This window comes from Somniosus microcephalus, chromosome 3, assembly GCF_052327205.1.
Source record: "Somniosus microcephalus isolate GS21.2 chromosome 3, FLI_Smic_1.0, whole genome shotgun sequence".
In the NCBI taxonomy this organism is placed as follows: domain Eukaryota; kingdom Metazoa; phylum Chordata; class Chondrichthyes; order Squaliformes; family Somniosidae; genus Somniosus; species Somniosus microcephalus.
Window position 1 is genome coordinate 287,036,044 of NC_140989.1, and position 23,853 is coordinate 287,059,896.

General features: G+C 45.6%; 1 protein-coding gene across 4 annotated transcripts in view; it reads left to right on the top strand.

The window, feature by feature from the left end:
- The window catches only part of lepr (leptin receptor), a 249,473-nt gene that overhangs the window by 46,806 nt on the left and 178,814 nt on the right, over positions 1 to 23,853 (top strand). For 3 of the 4 annotated variants that reach the window (XM_085982710.1, XM_085982709.1, XM_085982711.1), the window contains one exon: positions 18,137 to 18,442. The exons of the other annotated variant lie outside the window; for it this stretch is intronic. In XM_085982710.1, coding sequence (XP_085838836.1) covers positions 18,137 to 18,442 — 306 coding nt within the window. The remainder of the gene's footprint in view (positions 1 to 18,136; positions 18,443 to 23,853) is intronic. 4 annotated transcript variants of the gene reach the window in all.

Here is a 23,853-nt window from a genome sequence, read left to right on the forward strand (position 1 = left end):
CCATCATTGAGGATGGGGATATTCATGGAGCCTCCTCCTCCTGTTAGTTGTTTAATGGTCCACCACCATTCACGACTGGATGTGGCTGGACTGCAGAGCTTTGATCTGATCTGTTGATTGTGAGATTACTTGGCTCTCTCTATACCATGCTGCTTCCGCTTTTTAGCATGCATGTAGACCTGTGCAGCTTCCCCAGGTTGGCACCGCATTTTTAAGTATGCCTGGTGCTGCTTCTGGCATGCTTTTCTACACTCCCTATTGAACCAGGTTTGGTCCCCTGGCTTGATGGTAATGGTAGCGTGAGGGATATGCTGGGCCATGAGGTTACAGATTGTGGTGGAATACAATTCTGCTGCTGATGGCCCACAGCGCCTCTTGGATGCCCAGTTTGGAGCTGCTAGATCTGTTCTGAATCTATCCCATTTATCATGGTGGTAGTGCCACACAACACGATGGAGGGTGTCCTTGGTGTGAAGACAGAACCTCGTCTCCACAATGACTGTGCAGTGGTCACTGCTACCAATGCTGTCATGGACAGATGCATCCGCGACAGGTAGATTGGTGAGGATGAGGTCAAATAGGTTTTTCCCTCGGGTTGGTTCTCTTACCACCTGCCACAGGCCCAGACTGGCAGCTATGCCCTTCAGGACTCAGCCAGCTCGGTCAGTAGTGGTACTACCGAGCCACTCTTGGTGATGGATATTGAAGTCCTCCACCCAGAGTACTTTCTGTGCCCTTGCTACCCTCAGTGCTTCTTCCAAGTGGTGTTCAACATGGCAGAGTACTGATTCATCAGCTGAGGGAGGGTGGTAGGTGGTAATCAGCAGGAGGTTTCCTATTGAAGAGTTCTACAGAAAAGCAGTTACAACATACTGTGTAAATGACTTCAGTCATTCTGGGCTGGATTTTGTCCGTGTGGGCGGGCTGGGGCGTGTCAGGTGGAAATCGTGTCAGGACCCTGACTCCTAAGTGAAGTGTTGAAAAAGTGTGATTTTCCCCTAATTGGCCAATTGATTTCCTGCATGTGGGAACCACTGGCCCAATTAGTCTTTTCATACCGAAAGTCGCCTCCGATGACGTCATCAATGCTGTTGGATTTAAGGCCTGCAAGCAGCCTTGATTCTTCTGGAGACTGCAAAGGCTCTGCAATTTATATGAAGGAGTTGAATTGTGGAAAATGTCAACGATCAAGCAAAAGTGTGCTCCTCGGTTTGATGAGCCCTCCCTCCAAGCTCTGGTGTACGGAGCTAGCTGTAATAAGGAGGTACTGTTCCCTTCCTCAGGGAGAAAAAAGCAACTCCAGCAGACAAAAGCTGTGTGGCTACAAGTGGCCCAGGTTGTCAACTCCATTTCAATGAGCCGCAGAACCTGGCTGCAATGCAGGAAGAGGTTTCATGACCTTCTCCGCACCGGAAAAGTGAGTATGACTTTCCCATCGCCTCTCCTCACCAGCACTCTGCTTTGCCAACCTCTTCCTCCACATCCCACTTGACACTTACATCCCTGCACCCTTACCCATTCCCTCTCTCTCTATGGTCACATTCACTTAACTATTCGACCATGCAGCCCTCACACTTCCTATCACTGTGATGCCACGACAACAACAACTTACAACACACGGAGGGTCCTTTGTATCCTTCTAAGCATCTATGCTATGCATTCACTGCACTCACTCCTTCCATGGTCCATGGAGGAGCTTAGTTGCAATGGTATTGAAAACATGGTCATTGTTCAGAATAGAATGACATCTCTTGAGAAGCGATGGTCAGCTATTGGGCAAACAAAGCAGACCTTCATGCAAGTCCTCTGGAGTAGGACTTCCAGTGCAGAAATGGGTCCTCATGGCCCCTCTGCAGTGCAGCAAGCTGTTGTCAAGCCACTTGCTAGCTCTGAAGTGGGGCTGACTCATGAGAGGGATGTTGGTGGCAGACAACAAGGAAGTGGGGGCTCCTCTCCAAGCGCTCACACGACCATGCCACAGCAAAGCCCTTGGTCAGAGCCCCACCAGAGTCCTCACCCAAATGGGATGGGTGTCTCAGCCCCTGCACAGCCGTAGGAGCAGCAGACTGTTGGCGAGCCCGCACAGGTTCGCCACCCTAGAGGATGCCCGCCAAAGGCGTCGAGACAGGAGCAGCAAGAGAGCGAGCAAGGGGCCTCCACATCTGCTGAAGCCACAGGGGAAGCATCACGTAGGAGCACGCATAAGAGGAAGATAAAGCATAAGTAGTCACTTGGGTGCTGTGTTGTTTTGCTTTTGGACCAGCCATCATTGTGATTGTATTATGAAGTGTTTTGATGGCAAACTGTTGAAGTTGTGGCCTGTGTCATTTTGCAAATGGGACTTTCACATTGAGGGCTTAGGGCACCTTGCGATTATCAGAATGGTGGTCAGAGTGATAGGATTCTGTAGGCTCTTCTCCATTGTCGATGATCTGGTAAGAAGGAGCAAGACTAAAGTGTTAAATTGTGCAGGCTAAGCAAATCTGGCCAGGATGAGTGCGTCCCTTGCATCCCGGGCAGCAATATGGTGGCGCTCTGGTGCCTTTTGGCCTGTGCATCTTCAGGTGGGTGACTAACAGCTTGGCGCTCCTGTTGATGTTCCTGCTGTTGGTGCTGCTGTTGCTCATTATTCTGTTGCTGCCACGGCTGGCCTTCATCCGAATTTGATGTCCAAGAGGAAAGGAATTAAATGGTCGCCATGCTTCTGGTATATGCCTCAGTTGAGGAAGCGCTTAGTCAAGGTGGGGAGAGGGGTTTCCAAGGAGGTCACACTGGAGATGGGTGTCAGGCTCCAAACTTCCACAACACTGAGTATGCCTGCTAAAAGTTCCCCCAGACCTGAAACAACAAAGTTCTGCCACCTGCAAATGATCATCGGTGAAAACTCCTTTGTAATGGTGGAGCTGCAGCTGTTCGTAAGCAATCCACTAGTGAGGCCGCCAGGATTACCTGGCGTGTTCCAGAGGAGGTGTGTAGGATGGGGGAAATGTGTTAAAATCGGAAAGGCCTCTCAAAATGGGATTATAGAGGCAATTAAGTGGTTGTTAAGGGCCTTCAGGGCCTATCCCGCCTCTTGGAGGCGGGATGGAAAACGGATCAGAAAACACGCACTTGGGAAAATTGCTTGGAGGCGGTAACGAGCCTGCCCGCCAGTTTTGGCAATTTTAACAACTCGCACGCCTCCAAACCCGCCTCCTCGGGGCTGGGAAAATCGAGCCCTCTGTGTTTCGGTAAAGGCTAAACATATGAATAATTCATGTTTTTAGAAATATTGGCCTAGATATTTACTGGGGCGGGTTACGTGGGCGGAGGCGGGAGAGGGGGGTGGTTGGTGGGAGGAGCGGAGTTTCGGATGGGAAATCCAGAAGTCTGGGTGTCCCCGCATGTTGTGGCGTTTTAACTCCACAGTGTACGTCTTTTGGCCCTGACAGGTTCCCTGCCCAGAAGTTGGCCTGATGCCTATTAGGCAGATCAAATTAATATACATTTGGATTGGTTTGATGGTGTCATAGTCTCCCACGAACTAGACTCGGTGACATGCGGCACTGCTGTGTGTCAGACTTGGTGATGCAGGACAGTGCTGGATTTATTATTATCATTGACATGGGGCACTGCAGTAACTGAGACTAATATCCCTTTTACCTAACTGTGCTTGTTAGAAGCAATCTTGTAGAAAGGCAACTCTGTAGCATAAATGACCCAGCACTGAAACCCTGCTTGGAAGGTTGTTTGAATACACAATGTACTCTCCCTGTCAAACACACATCTTTTAGATTGCAGGTGTAGCACAAAGCATTGCAGTACAGAACATATAGATGAGATAATTGCAGAAGTAAGTACAGATGAGGGAGAATATTCAGCCTTCCAGCTCATCCTGCCATAGAAACTTAAGCCCCCCCCCGACCCCGAATCCCCCAATACAGCATCTAACTACCTCTTGAGTGATTCTACAGTTTTTGCCTCCACTACCATTCCAGGAAATGCTTCCTGACAACTGTCCTGAACTTGAACGTTACCAGTTTATACGTATGTCCTTTTTCCTGCAGTTGTGGTTTAACTTGAAATAGTGCTCTGTACTAACATTTGTATTCCATTTACAGTACTGTAGTATCTTTTAAATAATAGCAAAATACTGTGGATGCTGGAAATCTGAAAAAACAACAGAAAACGCTGGAAAAACTCAGCAGGCCAGGCAGCATCCGTGGAGAGAGAAACAGAGTTAACGTTTCAGATCTGGGACCCTTCATCAGAACTGGAAAAAGCTGGATATGTAACAGATATTAAGCAGATGCAGAGACAGGAGGGGAGGAAGGAATTGAAGGAATATACTGTGCTTTTGTAAGAGGCAGGAAAGATAAAATGTTGCAAACGGGAATGGTAAAATCATACAGCATGAAAAATAGGGGCAGGGGTTATAGTTTGAAATTGTTGAACTCAAAGGAAATTTTATAGAGATATAAAAGATACCAATCAATCATCTCCTCTTTCGGGCTGAAGTCTATAAGTTTTTTTTTCCTTACTCTTCCTTATAAATCAGGCCATTGACAGGGAGGATCAGCCTTGTCTCCCTTCTCTGCACCACTTCCAGGGACTGGGTTTTCCTTTGTGCTTCGGTGACCAGAACTGAATGCGATACTTAAGTGCAGTGTGAGCAGAGCCCCATATAGATGAGATGAGCCCCATATAGCTTCAGTATGATGGCCTCAGACTTTCACCAACAATCCCAAAGAGGCTCTGTAGAAAATAACTCTCACACATTTAGGATAACTGACCCATCAGCACAACCTCCATGAAGCCAGGTACAAAAATTACACTTGCTCAGATAGGAATGATATTTTAGAATTGGAGATTAAATCATATTGGCCCAGAACTTGGTGTCGGGGGCTTGCCGCGCGTGCAAGCCTCCAATCTGCACTCACCCTGCGCGCTGACATCTGAAGCCCGGGCCTGCTTGCATTTCCTGTCACAGGCCCGGTTCAGATGTCAGCGCGCTGTGCTTACCTGACCCAGCGGCGTAGTTAGTGCGATGTGCCGGCTGGGATCAGGTGAGCACTGTACAACCAATCAGGGGAGGGGAAGGTTCATTCATGAGTTTGAGAGTAAGAACTGTCAAACTCATGAAAACTACGGGGGCCCAAAACACCATTTAAACTTTAAATAAAAATTTAAAAACATCCCAATCATTAAATTAAGTATAAATAAGTTTAAAAAAAAAATAATTTAAACAATAACTTTTTTTTTGAAAAAAATAAATTTTTAATAAAAAGGGTCTAAAACTAAACTTACCTTATTGTAGATTCTTTAAAATAATAAACCTGTGGAAATTTTTTTTCTAAATTACACTAAAACACCACTTACCTGTAAAAAATAAATACTTACGTGTGCTTTTTACAAGTGCAAATCCCCCAAAACAGAAGAAATCCAAGACGCACGCGCTGCCCCCTACAGCGCACGCGCTAGCCTCTTCACCTCTTGGGTTAGAGGAGAGGAAATGCCAGTTTTCAGCGCATGCGCTGTGCATGCTGAAAACCGGCATTTCCTCCGGCCAGACGCGTGAGTACCCCTTCCGTACTCACGCGTTTGGGGAGGAATTACTGCCCCAGTAAGTGCATCAAGCAATATGATTGAAACCTAAGATGAAGAGGACTTGAGGCAGTGAGTCAGAACATACTGGAAAATTTCAACTAGGACTGACAAGAGAAGTTAGATAGAAATTAAACTTATAATCACAACTCTATCAATAATCTCTCTCTCTGTTTATTCTTAAATATAAACACATTTGCACTGCTCAGTGATTTGTAATTGCTGCAAATTTCTCCCACATCATTTATCCACTTTTCCCTTCCCCAGACAATTTTTCCCAATTTAATTGCATTGGAAGCAATAACATGTATATCAGTGTCTAACGTTGTGGATCAGAATGATGTTAGTTGACACCAATCATTTAATCCCCATTGATTTGTAGTTTATGAATCCCCATTAATACCACAGAGTGATGGAATTATGCTGCTGTGGAGAAAATATTGCTTACTTTCTTTGTGAATGCTGGGATAGCTCCACCTCGTTTGATTGCTGGAAAGCAGGAGGAGTGAAAAAAGCATTAAAATCCAGCAACGATCCACATTCAAGTTGATTCTGAGTTGAAGGTTGAAGACAGAAGGAAGAACAAGTCTTCTCAGTGCCATTGATAATGGAGAGATGAGCTTCAAGTGGATCCTGGGCCTTACTATGATTACCACTGGATGTAAAACTCAAAATATATAACTTTCTCTGTAAAAATTTGGCATGAGAATGAAATGGATTTCCCACTTTATACTCATGTGAGTTTTGCTAACACTTGCGAATGGAGGAAATTTTATCTGAAGATATTTAAATGAAGCCTATTCGTTAATCTTACTTGAAGATTAATTATATCATAAAAATCATCTGATTTCAAGAATCTGTGAATTTAATTCACTTCATACAAATAAAAGTGCTGAGGAAAAATTCAGAAGATAATATGTGTTTGACCCAGTAAATGTTAAATCATTTATTGGAACCTTCTGCTTTATTTCTTAAATAGTTGATTTTTTATTGGACCCATGTATTTAGTTTGGTGCAATGGCATAGTTATAACTCTAGTTTGCAATAGTGCCTTAGCAAAATCATTTTGTTGGTTATGAATAACTACCACCATGTTGCGATTGACAGGCCAAACTCCTATTATCATTTTTTTCCCTCTGCAATTCTAATCCACTTTTCCCTCCTCCTTTCCTGAAGCCAATGATTCATGGGTCCACACTGGCAGCCTTCACATAAATCACCCAAGTGGCATTCTTCATGTGTACATTGACAGGTTGTTTGGCAATAAAGGACATCACAGCTGAGCCTGATGCTGCCTTCACCCACACATGTACACTTTTAATCAGGAGTAAATGGACTGTGATCAAGTGTAGGAGCTCTAGCTGATTTTTCCCTTTTCTGCCCTGGCTTCTTGTGCTCAGTTGTAGCACCCCTATTGTTGCCTTGCCTTAGATCAACTAATTCAGCATAAATCAGGGATCTTGATCCGGGGATCAGGCAAGCTGGCAGGAAGGGGCATCCAATGCCTTCTGAAAGTCCATATACACAACATCAACTGCACTAGAATCATAGAATGATTACAGCACAGAAGGAGGCCATTTGGCCCATCGAGCCTGTGCCGGCTCTCTGCAAGAGCACTTCAGCTAATCCTACTCCCCCGCCCTTTCCCCGTAGCACTGCAATTTTTTTTCCTTCAGGTACTTATCCAATTACCTTTTGAAAGCCATGATTGAATCTACCTACACCACCCTTTCAAGCAGTGCATTCCAGGTCCTAACCGCGCGCTGCATAAAAAAGTATTTCCTCATGTCGCCTTTGGTTCTTCTGCCAATCACCTTAAATCTGTGTCCTCTGGTTCTCAACCCTTCCGCCAATGGGAATAGTTTCTCTCCACTCTATCTAGACCCCTCATGATTTTGAACACCTCTATTAAATCTCCTCTCAGCCTTCTCTGCTCTAAGGAGAACAAGCCCAGCTTCTACAGTTTATCCACGTAACATAGAAACATCCCCCTCTCAAACAGATATACCGATTTGGATACTGATGGGGGGGGGGGGGATGGCTTACCAGGTGAAGGCAGCAGCAGCCAACATCCTGGCACCAGGGGTGGTTCTGCTGCACAGGACGGGAGGAAAAAGAAGGGGAGAGCTATAGTAATAGGGGATTCTATTGTAAGGGGAATAGATAGGCGTTTCTGCGGCCGCAAACAAGACTCCAGGATGGTGTGTTGCCTCCCTGGTGCAAGGGTCAAGGATGTCTCAGAGCGGCTGCAGAACATTTTGGAAGGGGAGGGTGAACAGCCAGTTGTTGTGGTGCATATAGGTACCAACGATATAGGTAAAAACCGGGATGAGGTCCTAAAACCTGAATATAGGGAGTTAGGAGGTAAATTAAAAAATAGGACCTCAAAGGTAGTAATCTCAGGATTGCTACCAGTGCCATGTGCTAGTCAGAGTAGAAATAGAAGGATATTTCAGGTGAATACGTGGCTAGAGGAATGGTGCAAGGGGGAGGGATTCAAATTCCTGGGACATTGGAACCGGTTCTGGGAGAGGTGGGACCAGTACAAAATGGACAGTTTGCACCTGGGCAGGGCCGGAACCGATGTCCTAGGGGGAGTGTTTGCTAATGCTCTGGGGGAGGGTTTAAACTAAAATGGCAGGGGGTTGGGAACCTGAGCAGGGAGACAGAGGAAAGGGAAACAATGATAAAAGCAAAAGACAGGAAGGAGAAAAACAAAAGTGGCAGGCAGAGAAATCAAGGGTTTAAATCAAACATGGCCACAGTAAATAATAATTCTAAAAAATCTAAGAGCGTTAAAAAAACAAGCCTGAAGGCTTTGTGTCTTAATGCGAGGAGCATTCGTAATAAGGTGGATGAATTAGCTGCGCAAATAGAGGTAAATGAATATGATATGATTGGGATTATGGAAACATGGCTCTAGGCTGGCCAAGGCTGGGAACTCAACATCCAGGGGGTATTCAATATTCAGGAAAGATAGGCAAAAAGGAAAAGGAGGTGGGGTAGCATTGCTGGTTAAAGAGGGGATTAACACAATTGTAAGGAAGGATATTAGCTCTGATGATGTGGAATCTGTATGGGTAGAACTGAGAAATACCAAGGGGCATAAAACATTAGTGGGAGTGGTATATAGACCTCCAAACAGTAATGCAGAGGTCGGGCATGGCATTAAATAGGAAATTAGAGAAGCGTGCAATAAGGGCACAGCAGTTATCATGGGTGACTTTAATCTACATATAGATTGGGCTAACCAAATTAGTAACAATACTGTGGAGGAGGAATTCCTGGAGTGTATACGGGATGGTTTCCTGGACCAATCTGTCGAGGAACCAACTAGAGATCAGGCCATCTTAGACTGGGTATTACGTAATGAAAAAGGATTAATTAGCAATCTTGTTGTGCGAGGCCCCTTGGGTCAAAGCGATCATAATATGATAGAATTCTTCATTAAGATGGAGAGTGAAATAGTTGACTCAGAGACTAGGGTCCTGAATTTAAATAATGGAGACTACGATGGTATGAGGCGCGAGTTGGCTAGGATTGGTGTGGAGATGCCGGTGTTGGACTGGGGTGGACAAATGTAAGAAGTCACACAACACCAGGTTATAGTCCAACAGTTTTATTTGAAATCACAAGCTATCGGAGCGCTGCTCCTTCGTCAGGTGAAGTGGAGAGATGCATAAAGACACAGCTTATATAGTCAGAGAATAATGCCAGATGATTACATGTAATCTTTCTAACTGCCATTTATCACACCTCGGCAGAGAGATAATCATAGCAATCAAAGGTGTGAATGGTGTCCAAACAAGTTAGTCAGGAAAACATTACATCAAAGAACAATGAGGTGGGGTCACAAGGGGTCAAATATTGCTGATGCTGGGGTCTGTATGAAAGACAAAAAAGACAAAAAAACTTTTTTTTTGCTGGAAATCACAGCAGGTCCGGCTGCATCTGTGTAGAGAGAACAAGCCAACGACGACTCGAGTCTGGATGACCCTACGTCAGGTAGAGTTACATGTAGCATGACTTGAACCCAAGATCCCGGTTGAGGCCGTCCTCATGAGTGCGGAACTTGGCTATCAGTTTCTGCTCTACGATTTTGCGTTGTGTGTCTCGAAGGCCGCCTTGAAGAATGCTTACCCAAAGATTGGAGGCTGAATGTCCTATACACCAGATACATTGACGACATTTTCTTCCTATGGACCCACGGCGAAGAATCACTGAAAAGACTACACGATAACATCAACAAGTTCCATCCCACCATCAAACTCACCATGGACTACTCAGAATCGGTTTCATTCTTGGACACACGAATCTCCATCAAAGACGGACACCTCAGCACTTCACTCACCCGCAAGCCCACGGACAACCTCAGGATGCTCCACTTCTCCAGCTTCCATCCTAACCACGTTAAAGAAGCCATCCCCTATGGACAAGCCCTGCGAATACCCAGGATCTGCTCAGACGAGGAGTAATGCGATGGACACCTACAGACGCTGAAAGACGCCCTCGTAAGAACGGGATATGACGCTCGACTCGTCAATCGACAGTTCCGATGGGCCACAGCAAAAAATCGTATAGACCTCCTCAGAAGACAAACATGGGACACAACCAACAGAGTACCCTTCGTCGTCCAGTACTTTCCCGGAGCGGAGAAACTACACCATGTTCTTCGCAGCCTTCAACATGTCATCGATGACGACGAACACCTCGCTAAAGCCATCCCCACGCCTCCACTACTCATCTTCAAACAGCTGCCTAACCTGAAACAGACCATCGTTCGCAGCAAATTACCCAGCTTTCAGGAGAACAGCGACCACGGCACCACACAACTCTGCCATGGCAACCTCTGCAAGACATGCCAGATCATCAACACAGATACCATCATCACACGTGAGGACACCACCCACCAGGTACATGGTACATACTCATGTGACTCGGTCAACGTTGTCTACCTCATACGTTGCAGGAAAGGATGCCCCGGAGCATGGTACATCGGCGAGACCATGCAGACACTGCGACAACGGATAAACGGACACCGCGCAACAATCGCCAGGTAGGAGTGTTCCCTCCCAGTCAGGGAACACTTCAGCAGTCAAGGACATTCAGCCTCCGATCTTTGGGTAAGCATTCTTCAAGGCGGCCTTCGAGACACATGACAACGCAAAATCGTAGAGCAGAAACTGATAGCCAAGTTCTGCACTCATGAGGACGGCTTCAACCGGGATCTTGGGTTCATGTCACGCTACATGTAACCCCACCTGACGTAGGGTCATCCAGACTCGAGTCGTCGTTGGCTTGTTCTCTCTACACAGATGCGGCCGGACCTGCTGTGATTTCCAGCAAAAAAAATGTTTTTTTGTCTTTTTTGTTTTTCATACAGACCCCAGCATCAGCAACATTTGACCCCTTGTTACCCCACCTCATTGTTCTTTGATGTAATATTTTCCTGACTAACCTGTTTGGACACCATTCACACCTTTGATTGCTGTGATTATCTCTCTGCCGAGGTGTGATAAATGGCAGTTAGAAAGATTACATGTAATCATCTGGCATTATTCTCTGACTATATAAGCTGTGTCTTTATGCATCTCTCCACTTCACCTGATGAACGAGCAGCGCTCCGAAAGCTTGTGATTTCAAATAAAACTGTTGGACTATAACCTGGTGTTGTGTGACTTCTTACATTTGGCTCGGATTGATTGGGGAATGTCACTCAAAGGGCTGACAGTGGATGGGCAATGGCAAACATTCAGAGATCGCATGGAGGAACTACAGAATTTGTTCATCCCAGTTTGGCATAAAAATAAAACAAAAAAAGTTGACAACCGTGGATAACGAGGGAAATTAGGGATAGCATAAGATCCAAGGAGAGGACATATAAATTGGCCAGAAAAAGCAGTAAACCTGAGGATTGGGAGCAGTTTAGGATTCAACAAAGGAGGTCAAATGGATTAATTAAGAGGGGGAAAATAGAATATGAGAGTAAGCTTGCAGGGAACATAAAAACTGACTGTAAAAGCTTTTATAGATATGTGAAGAGAAAAAGATTGGTGAAGTCAAGCGTAGGTCCCTTGCAGTCAGAATCAGGGGAATTTATAATGGGGAACAAAGAAATGGCAGACCAATTAAATACATACTTTGGTTCTGTCTTCACAAAGGAGGACACAAATAACCTCCCAAAGATGTCGGGGAACAGAGGGTCTAATGAAAGGGAGGAACTGATAGAAATCAGTATTTGTAGGGAAATGGTGTTAGGGAAATTGATGGGATTGCTGGCCGATAAATCCCCAGGGCCTGATAATCTACATCCTAGGGTACTTAAGGAAGTGGCCCTAGAAATAGTAGATGCATTGCTGGTCATCTTCCAAAATTCGATATACTCTGGAACAGTACCCATGGATTGGAGGGTAGCTAATGTTACCCCACTGTTCAAAAAGGGTGGTAGAGAGAAAACGGGGAATTACAGACCGGTAAGCCTGACATCGGTAGTGGGGAAAATGCTAGAGTCCATTATAAAGGATGTAATAGCAGAGCACTTGGAAAAAAGTGACCGGATCGGACAAAGTCAACATGGATTTACAAAAGGTAAATCGTGCTTGACTAATCTTCTGGAATTTTTTGAGGATGTAACTGGTAAAATAGATAAGGGAGAACCAGTGGATGTGATGTATTTGGATTTTCAAAAGGCTTTCGATAAGGTCCCGCATAAGAGAGTAGCGTGTAAAATTAAGGCACATGGGATTGGGGGCAAGGTATTGACTTGGATAGAGAACTGGTTGGCAGACAGAAAGCAAAGAGTTGGAATAAACGGGTCTTTTTCCGAGTGGCAGGCAGTGACTAGTGGGGTACTGCAGGGATCGGTCCTTGGACCCCAGCTATTCACAATACAGGAAACTTTGGTTTATCCGGAAGTTGTATGTCCGGAAACCTCGATCTAATGGCAGAAATCAGCAGCCGTTTTGTTAGGTTTTTTTCTTTTTTTTTCTTCTCCTAGCATTTTTTTAAACAGGGAGTCTCTGGAAAGCCTCTCTGAAGCTGTTGCTAAGCTACAGAGACGCTTCCAAGGTACGGGCCGACTGTTTACAAGCTGTTGCTAAGCAACAGTGTTTGTTGTCAGATACGGAGATGAAAACCTCCGTATCCTTCAACATTAGCGCTGGTCTGTCCGGAAGTTTTCATAGATCAGCGTCCCGTCGGTGCCGGATATCGCGAAGTTTCCTGTATATATTAATGATCTAGACGAGGGAACTAGATGTAATATCTCCAAGTTTGCAGACAACACAAAGCTGGGTGGGCGTGTGTGCTGTGAGGAGGATGCTGAGAAACTCCAGTATGATTTGGACAGGTTGGGTGATTGGGCAGAAGCATGGCAGATGCAATATAACGTGGATAAATGCAAGGTTATCCACTTTGGTGTCAAAAACAGGAAGGCAGATTATTATCTAAATGGCAATAGATTGGGAGAAGAGGAAGTACAACGAGACCTGGGCATCCTTGTGCACCAGTCACTGAAAGTAGGCATGCAGGTGCAGCAGGCGGTTAAGAAGGGAAATGGTATGTTGACCTTCGTAGCGAGAGGGTTTGAGTACAGGAACAAGGATGTCTTGCTGCAGTTGTACAGGGCCTTGGTGAGACCACATCTTGAGTATTGTGTGCAGTATTGGTCGCTTTATCCGAGGAAGGATGTTCTTGCCATGGAAGGAGTGCAGCGAAGATTCACCAGGCTGATATCTGGGATGGCAGGAATGACATATGAGGAGAGATTGGGTCGATTGGGCTTGTACTCGCTGGAGTTTAGAAGAATGAGAGGGGATCTCATCGAAACTTATAAAATTCTAACAGGACTAGACAAACTAGATGCTGGAAGGATGTTCCCAATGGTCGGGGAGCCCAGAACCAGGGGTCACAGTCTAAGGATAAGGGGTAAGCCATTTAGGACAGAGATGAGGAGGAATTTCTTCACCCAGAGAGCGGTGAACCTATGGAATTCTCTACCAAAGGAGGCAGTAGAGCCCAATTCATTAAATATATTCAAGAAGGAGTTGGATATATTTCTTAAGGCTAAAGGGATCAAGGAATATGGAGAGAAGGCAGGAACAGGGTGCTGAATTTGGATGATCAGCCATGATCTCATTGAATGGCGGAGCAGGCTCGAGGGGCCGAATGGCCTACTCCTGCTCCTATCTTCTATGTTTTTATATTTCTATGTTTCTCCTCGTTCTTCCTAGCAAAATGTATCACTTCATACTTTTCTGCATTAAATTTCATCTGCCACATGTCCACCCATTCCACCAGCCTGTCTATGCCTTTTTGAAGTCTATCACTATCCTCCTCACTGTTCACTGTACCTCCAAGTTTTGTGTCATCTGCAAATTTTGAAATTGTGCCCTGTACACCCAAGTCCAAGTCATTAATATATACCAAGAAAAACAGCAGTCCTAGTACTGACCCCTGGGGAACACCTTCCAGTCCGAAAAACAACCGTTCACCACTACTCTCTGTTTCCTGTCACTTAGCCAATTTTGTATTCATGCTGCCACTGTCCCTTTTATTAGAGTCATAGAGTCATAGAGTAATACAGCACAGATAGAGGCCCTTCGGCCCATCGTGTCCATGCCGGCCATCAAGCCCTGTCTAATCTAATCCCATATTCCAGCATTTGGCCCGTAGCCTTGTATGCTATGGCATTTCAAATGCTCATCCAAATGCTTCTTAAATGTTGTGAGGGTTTCTGCCTCCACAACCCTTTCAGGCAGTGAGTTCCAGACTCCAACCACCCTCTGGGTGAAAAAGTTCTTTCTCAAATCCCCTCTAAACCTCCCTCCCTTTACCTTGAATCTATGCCCCCTAGTTATTGACCCCTCTACTAAGGGGAAAAGCTCCTCAGCATCCATCCTATCTATGCCCCTCACAATTTTGTACACCTCAATCATGTCCCCCCTCAGCCTCCTCTGCTCCAAGGAAAACAAACCCAATCTGCCCAGTCTCTCTTCATAGCTGAAGCGCTCCAGCCCTGGTAACATCCTGGTGAACCTCCTCTGCACCCTCTCTAACGCGATCACATCTTTCCTGTAGTGTGGCGACCAGAACTGCACACAGTATTCCAGCTGTGGCCTAACCAGTGTTTTATACAGCTCCATCATAACCTCCTTGCTCTTATATTCTATGCCTCGGCTAATGAAGGCAAGTATCCCATATGCCTTTTTTACCACCTTATCCACCTGTTCCGCCGCCTTCAGGGATCTGTGTACCTGCACACCCAGATCCCTCTGACCCTCCGTCTTGCCTAGGGTCTTACCATTCATTGTGTATTCCCTTGCCTTGTTAGACCCCCCAAAGTGCATCACCTCGCACTTTTCCGGGTTAAATTCCATTTGCCACTGTTCCGCCCATCTGACCAACCCATCTATATCGTTCTGCAGACTGAGGCTACCCTCCTCGCTATTTACCACCCTACCAATTTTAGTATCATCCGCGAATTTACTGATCATACCCTTTACATTCATATCCAAGTCATTAATGTAGACCACAAACAGCAAGGGACCCAGCACCGATCCCTGTGGTACCCCACTGGCCACAGGTTTCCAGTCACAAAAACAACCTTCGACCATCACCCTCTGCCTTCTGCCACTAAGCCAGTTTTGTATCCAATGTGCCAAGGCACCCTGGATTCCATGGGCTCTTACCTTCTTGACCAGTCTCCTGTGCGGGACTTTATCGAAGGCCTTACTGAAATCCATGTATACCACATCCACTGCGTTACCCTCATCCACACACCTAGTCACCCCCTCAAAAAATTTAATCAAATTAGTCAGACATGATCTTCCCTTGACAAAGCCATGTTGACTATCCCTGATTAATCCTTGCCTCTCCAAGTGGAGACAAATTTTGTCCCTCAGGATTTTTTCCAGTAATTTTCCTACCACTGATGTTAGGCTCACTGGCCTGTAGTTCCATGGGCTTCAACTCTGCTGGCAAGCCTATTATGTGGCACTTTATCAAATACCTTTTGGAAGTCTATGTACAGCACATCAACCGCATTGCCCTTATCAACCTTTTCTGTTACCTCATCAAATACTCAATCAAGTTAGTTAAACATGATTTGCCTTTGACAAATCTGTGCTGGCTTTCCTTAATTAATCCACACTTGTCCAAGTGACTGTTAATTTTGTCCCAGATTATCATTTCTAAAAGCTTCTCCACTACCAAGGTTAAACTGACTGGTCTGTAGTTTCTGGGTTTATCCTTACACCTTTTCTGAACAAGGGTGTAACATTTGCAATTCTCCAGTCCTCTGGCACTACCCCTGTAACTAAGGAGGAGTGGAAGATTATGGCCAATACCTCTACAATTTCCATCCTTACCTTCCTCAGCATCCTAGGATGCATCCCATCCGGTCCTGGTGACTTATCTACTTTAAGTACAGCCACCCTTTCTATCAATTTTTATCCCATCCAGTATCTCAACTACCTCCTCTTTCACTATGACTTTGACAGCATCATCTTCCTTGGTAAAGACATTTAGTACCTCAGCCATGCCCTCTGCCTCCATGCATAGGTCTCCTTTTTGGTCCCTAATCGACCCCACCTCTTACTACCCGTTTACTATTTATTTATGCCTGTAGAAGACTTTTGGATTCCCTTTTTATGTTAGCTGCCAGTCTATTCTCATACTCTCTCTTTGCCCTATTTATTTCCTTTATCACTTCCCCTCTGAACTTTCAGCCTAGTTCTCACTTGTATTCTCAACTTGACATCTGTCATACGCCCCCTTTTTCTGCTTCATCTTACTCTTTATCTCTTTTATCATCCAGGGAACTTTGGCTTTGATTGTCTAACCTTCCCCACTTGTAAGAATGTAGCTCGACTGTACCTGAACCATCTCCTCTTTAAAGGCAGCCCATTGTTCAATTACAGTTTTGCCTGCCAATCTTTGATTCCTGTTTACCCGGGCCAGATCCGTTCTCAACCCATTGAAATTGGCCTTCCTCCAATTATGTATTTTTACCCTAGATTGCTCCTTGTCCTTTTCCATAGCTAATCTAAACCTTATGATCCTATGATCACTGTTACCTAATGTTTCCCTACTGACACTTGCTCCACTTGACCCATCTCATTCACCAGAACCAGATCTAGCAATGTCTCCTTCCTCATTGGGCCAGAAACATATTGATCAAGAAAGTTCTCCTGAACATATTTCAGAAATTCTTCCCCCCCCCTCTCTGCCCTTTACACTATTACTATCTCAGTCTATATTAGGATAGTTGAAGTCCCCCATTATCACTACTCTACAGTTCTTGCATCTCTCGGTAATCTCCCTGCAAAATTCCTCCTCTGTATCCTTCCCACTACTTGGTGGCCGGTAGAATACACCTAGTAGTGTAATGACACCTCTATTGTTTCTTAACTCTAACCAAATAGATTCTGTCCTTGACCCCTCCAGGACATCCTCTCTCTCCAGCACTGTAACATTCTCCTTAATCAATACTGCCACCCCAACTCGTTTCTTTCCTGAACACCTTAAATCCAGGTATGCAATCCTTCCCTTTTTTGAGCCAGGTCTCCATTATCGCCACGACATCATATTCCCATGTGGCTATTTGCGTCTGCAGCTCACCAACCTTATTTACCATGCTTCGTACGTTTACACACACACACAGGTTTAGACCTTCTTGTATTCTTTCTTATTCTGACCCCACCTAATACTGTACTATTTCTTGCTCTAGTGCTATCTGTCTCTCCAAATCCTTTGTGCACCTTGTTTCTCCTTTCTAATCACATCCTGGTGCCCACCCCCTGCCAAATTAGTTTAAACCCTCCCCAACAGCACTAGCAACGCCCCCCCCCCGCCCCCCGCACCCTGTCCCCCCCCCCACCCACCGTGAGGACATTGGTCCTGGCTCTGTTGAGGTGCAACCCATCTGGCCTGTACAGGTCCCACCTCCCCCAGAACCGGTCCCAATGTCCCAGGAATCTGAAGCCCTCCCTCCTGCACCATCTCTCCAGCCACGCATTCATCTGTTCTATCCTCCTATTTCTATATTTACTAGCTCGTGTCACTGTTAGTAATCCAGAGATTACTACCTTTTGAGGTACTGCTTTTTAATCTTTTTCCTAGCTCCCTAAAATCTGTCTGCAGGACCTCATCTCTCTTTCTACCTATGTCATTGATACCGATATGGACAACGACCTCTGGCTGTTCACCCTCCCCCCTCAGAATGTCCTGCAGCCGCTCAGTGACATCCTTGACCCTGGCACCAGGGAGGCAACATACCATCCTGGAATCATGTCTGTGGCTGCGGAAACGCCTGTCTGTTCCTTCACCAATCCTCTCTGTTATTTCATTGAAGAACTTAGGAGGAGTAAAAGAAGAAAGTTCAGAGAAGCACAATCGTATGGATAAAATTGGTAAAGAGTCAAGAAAGTTTGTAATGGGCTGGGGTGCGGAGAGAGGTTGGTTTTATATGTTTTTAAATTGACTGTGTATGATGCACAATTAGTAATTAAAACTTCAGTCCTTTACTCTGACTTCCCTTTTTCTTTACTTGCAGGAGTTTCTGTTTCAGTTTTTGCACACGATCCTGTAACAACCTTTGAGATTCCTCCATGGAATTTTACGATGCTGTGCACACTGCACAAGCAGGCAGCTGCCGAAAAGGACAGAAGCTGGCAGCCCCAGGCACGTAGGAATTCAAGCAGTCGCCACTCTCGGCTTAATGAGCATGTGAGAAATGCAAACACATCGCGTTCAAATAGCACCAGCCCCAAAGGACAGCATGGCCAAGGTGGCTTCAGTTGTTGCCTCTGGAAAGAAGCTGATAGGCATTGCCCTGCACAGTTCATCAGCAACGAAGAAAGTAAGAATCCAGCATTTGTCGAATGCATTTCATTAAAAAAAAAATGCTTTTTTAAAGTCAATTTGCTACAGAAACAACATTGAAAAGCTACAGCTTGTGTAAACTAATATTAAAGGGAATCAATGTACAGAAGTCACTGAGGATTCAATCCAACTGCAGTAAAACTAAATGACAACAGATGTATGTTGACCATGGATTCTAATTCTACTTTCCTTGATGGAATCATTATTAACTGGTAGATTTTATATAAGAACTAGCAAGTTCTATTGCAAACCTATCAAAATAGAGATGAGGATCTATTATAACAGTGTGACACAAAAAAAAGCTTTTTAAAAAATCACACCATAATGGGAACTGGATGGCATAATGGGAACTGGATGGCATAGTAAGTTAACACATTGTCCTTTCACCTCTTGGGTGTGAATCCAGGTGATAGTGATTGAGATGAAGGTTTGTGATCTCTGCTAGCTTTAAGGGTCCAATATAAATGAATGCTCTCAGGCTAATTCTTGGTGGCTATAAGCCCAAAGCATAAAAGTCAGCACAGATTGGCACTTAGACAGCTCAGCTTTTGGAGAGACCACAGGAACTTGGGAAAAGGAAATAATCACACCAGTTCAGTCAGAAGTATTTTCCTGAAGCTGAGGCTAAGTCACATTGCTGGGGCAAAGTCGAGGAGCTTTACAATTTATTCAGATTGTGCTGTATCGGATTTGCGAGATCTTGAGACCAATACAAGGTGCCCATGCTGGAAATGTGTTCCCTTCCCAGCACTAACATCCCTCACCTTGATGAAGATAACATTTAGAAACATAACCCCAAAGTTCATTAATCTATTTAAAAATCAGTGGTTCTTAAGAAGTCTGATTTTAAAATCAAAGGTCTGTCAAAATACTCACCATTGGGCTGTTGCAATTACTGTTAGTATCAACTGGCGCAGTGCGATTGAAGATCAGACCACGGCTGGCAACGCGGTGGCCCTCGGGTAAATGAGGAAGGGGGGCAACTGAGAAGGGGGCATTCGGATCAGGAAGTAGTGTTGGCTGGGGAGGGTGGGGAATTAGCAGTGGGGATGATCAGGGGGATTGGTGTCCATTGGGGGAGGACGGCGAGTGGGGAAATCGGTGTCCATCGGGTTGGGGGGCAGCGATCGAAGGAATCAGAGTCCTTTTGGGGGGATAGATATCCATCGAGCGGGGAGGTGGAGCAGTGGCAGCAATTGGGTGGGACGTGAATCAGAGTCCATTGGGGGGTGGGTGGAAATCGGTCTCCGGCTGGGGCCTACGTTCTTTTAATGTGGGGTTGGCGCCATATTCAGGTAAGTACATTTTAAAAACTTAGAAATGTTGGTTGTAGCCCGCAACAGTCCCTTTAAGGTCTACCTGTTGGGCTGCATGTAGGCCTTGTTTCCCTGAGTGCAGGTGGTGCGGTGAGGGCCTCAAACTGGTGTTCGGCCCACTATTTGCATATGCAAAGGAAGCAAAGCCTGTTTCAGGCATGGGCACTGCATGCTGATTTTTCGCCTTTAATGGTGGGTAGGAGGTCGTTGTCTGCCTGAAAAAGGAGGCCATTGTGTGCCTACAAGTTCCCAAGAATTTTTGAGAGTCTCCTATTTTGGAGCTGAACCTCCCTCTCATACCCTTAAAGTCCTCAAATCTCCCAGAATACAAGAGGAAATCTGGTAATGCTCCCCAGGAGCACCATAGGACCTGGCCAACATCATTCATACACCAGTCCCCAAAGAAAATTATCCTTGACACAGTTTGAAAGTGTGAACTATTCAACAAGTGTTTTGAACTGCTGAGGACCAATTTCCCTTCCTGCTGCAGTCTGCAAGCTTGGTGTCACCTGATCACCACTTCTTTATTTACCTCAACTTCTGCAACTCATTTCAGCTTTCGTGTCCTACATTGTGGGCCTTGGTCCTTCACCTAGATTTCTAAATTTAAAAAAAAATGCAACGTTCGCCTTTTGGCATTAGGTTTGGTACACATCTGCTTTAAGGGTGCTGCTTGGAAATTTCTAAAACGTAAAACTGACAGCAAAGTGGCATGTTTGATTGCTCATTGAGATGCTTGTGTGGGGACTGGTGTGCGCCTTGAGCAATGAACATTTTTAGCCAACAAGCATGCATTCAGTATAAAATCTTGCAATAAGGCTTGTGTACACGCTGAGGTGGAGGTTTGAACACTTGTAACCGTGGGGTGTAAATTGAAGACTGTGCATACTAATATCCTAATCATTTGGTTGTGGAGAAAATCAAAGATAAAGAAATTCTGATTTGCATGTTTTATTCTGTGATTATCTGGGATGGCAACTGATTGAATTTACAATTACTTAGCTGCAGAGGCTCAACCATCATAGGAACGGAAGTTGGTCATTCAGCCCCTCAAGCCTGTTCCACCATTCAATTCGTTCATGACTGATCTGTATCTTAAATCCATCTCCCTTAATACTCTTACCTAACAAAAATCTATCAATCTTAGTTTTGAAATTTGTACTTGATCTAGCCTCAACAGCTGTTTTTTATGCCTCAACAGCTGCTTGGGAGAGAGATTTCCACTACCCTTTGTGTGAAGATGTGCATCCTGACATCACCCTGAACGAAGGGTCATCGACCTGAAATGTTTACACTATTTCTGTCTCCACAGATGCTGCCTGACCTGCTGAGAATTTCCAGCATTTTCTGTTTTTATTTCAGATTTCCAGCATCCGCAGTATTTTGCTTTTGTATCACCCTGGATGACCTAGCTCTAATTTTAAAGTTATGACCCCTTGTTCTGGACTTTTCTACCAGAGGAAATAGTTTCTTGCTATCTACCCTATCAAATCCTTTAATCATCTTAAACACCTCAATTAGATCCCCCCTTAATCTTATATATTCAAAGGGATGCAAGCCTAGTCTATACGACCTGTCCTTGTAATTTAACCCTTTCAGACCCGGTATCATTCTGGTGAATCTGCGCTGTACCCCCTTCAAGGCCAATATAATCTTCCTGAGGTGCTGTGCCAGAACTGAACCCAGTACTCCAGATGGGGTCTAACCAGAGCTCTGTACAGCCGTAACATAATTTCCACCACTTTGTAGTCCAGCCTCATTGAGATAAAGGCCAACGTTCCATTAGCCTTTTTAATTATATTTTTTATTTGTCCACTAGCTTTTAGTGATTTCTGTACTTGGACACCTAAAGGAAAAGTTTCCCAAAATTAATGCTGTAGTACCTAGATAATTGTCTCTCTCCAGAATGATCACTCATTTCAGTTCACTTGAACTATGTTGCAATTTGGCATTAGTCTGAAGCAAACTGATGGCCCAAAAGGTCAGCTTAATTCTGAGAAGGACCTTGGCTGCGAGATCTCTACCCATTTACTTAGATGTATAAAAATCTCTCCTTTTTTTAAACCAATTTTGCACACCAAGAATGAACAAAAGCAATGGACATCTTTATGAAATGCATGGTAACTCAGATGTCGCCATCTTGTTTACATTCTGTGAATGAAATGAAGGTGTTCAATGGAAAATAATGATGGAAGTAGAAATGAAAGAAGCATACTGTACTGTCTGAGAATACTTGAAGGCACTAGACTGATCTGGCTACCACTTGAAAACAGCCGAGTGTAGGAACGGAGGTTCCTAGCTGAAGAATTGAGATCGACGCAGAGAATCAAAAACAATAAAATTTAATGAACAAACGAAGTTAAACAGTAAACTGCTGGATACAATGCAAATAGGTCTGGTCTGGTTGAAAGCCTCTCTAGAACTGCTAGAAGGTTCCGAGCACTGAAGTCATGACGTCATCACGTTCTTCCCGCCGTTGGGGGATCATGTGACGGGCGGCATGACGTCATCACGCGGAGTAAAGGAAAGAAGCCATAGTACAGTTAACAGATACATTAAAGGTACAGCCCCCGGTTGCACTACATTGCTGTTAAAGGAATTATAAACAATTGTCCTGAATCCCCTGGTGGCTCCGCCACATACGCCCCCCCAGAATTGTCTTTAACAGAAAAGGTAAGGCAAGAAGGGGGCCTGACGAGTCTGTCCGACCGACTGCGATACTCTGGCAACTGGAGCGGAGCGCTAGAAGACGAACTGGCAGTTGGCCGTGGTTGGGATGGTGCCGCAGACATAGGAGAAGAAGTGGCTGGCTGTGGTTGACCCGATGAGGCTGTTACGGGCGACCCAGCGGCTGACTGTGGCTGTACTGGACCGACGGTCGACGGTGGATGCCCATGACAAGGCGGTTGAGCGGTGATGACTGGCTCGCTCAGATCCAGATGAGCCGGTTTTAATCGGTCGATGGAGATGTGGTCAGGCTTACCGCCGACGTCGACTGTGAAAGACTTGTCACCTGACAAGATGACGCGGAACGGACCAGTGTAAGGCGGTTTGAGCGGGTCTCTGAGCATCTTGACGAATGAAAACGTATTCGGCGCTCTTAAGCTCCACCGGGACATGGGAGCGCTGCAGGTCGTGATGAGACGTAGGCACCAGGATGAAATTCTTAGCCGCCTCTTGGTGGCTGACGAGCTGCTGAGCTGCAGACCAGGGTTCCGTGTGAGTAGGAAGAAAATCACCAGGAACTCTGAGTGGTTGGCCGTAAACCAGTTCTGCAGAAGAAGATTGCAGGTCGTCCTCAGGAGCCGTGCGAAGACCCAGCAGCACCCAAGGGAACCTGTCCACCCAACCAGTCCCACGAAGACTAGCACGCAGTGCAGCTTTAAGGGACCTGTGAAATCTCTCGCACAGACCGTTTGCCTGTGGATGATAGGCGGTGGTGCAATGAAGCTTGGTACCCAAACCATGAGCCACGGCATTCCAAAGTTCCGAGGTAAATTGAGGCCCTCGGTCAGAGGAGATGTCGGCCGGTACCCCGAACTGAGCCACCCATGATGAGATGAAGGCTCTGGAAATGTCCACCGCTGTGGTGGCAACCAAAGGAATTGCCTCTGGCCACCGGGTGGTGCAGTCTACCACGGTGAGGAGATGCGTGAAACCACGAGAAGAAGGGAGAGGGCCAACCAGGTCCACGTGAACATGGTCGAAACGACGCTCAGGAACGGGAAAAGTGGCCACTGGGGCCTTAACATGGCGTTGGATTTTGGACTTCTGGCAACTCACGCAGGTATTGGTCCAGTCACGGACATCGAGATGCATGCCTTTCCAGACGACCTTCTTTGCCATGAGTCGTTGTGAAGCCCTCATACCAGGGTGCGACAAACCGTGGATTGCGTCAAAAACTCTCCTGCGCCATTCGACTGGTACAATTGGTCGGGGGACTCCCATCAAGATGTCGCAAAGGAGTGTGGTCCCTGCGGCCTGAAAACTGACATCAGCCACTTGTAAGCTGGAAGGTGTGGTCCGGTATGCCTGCACTTCAGGGTCTGCCATCTGTTCTTCTGCCAAACCA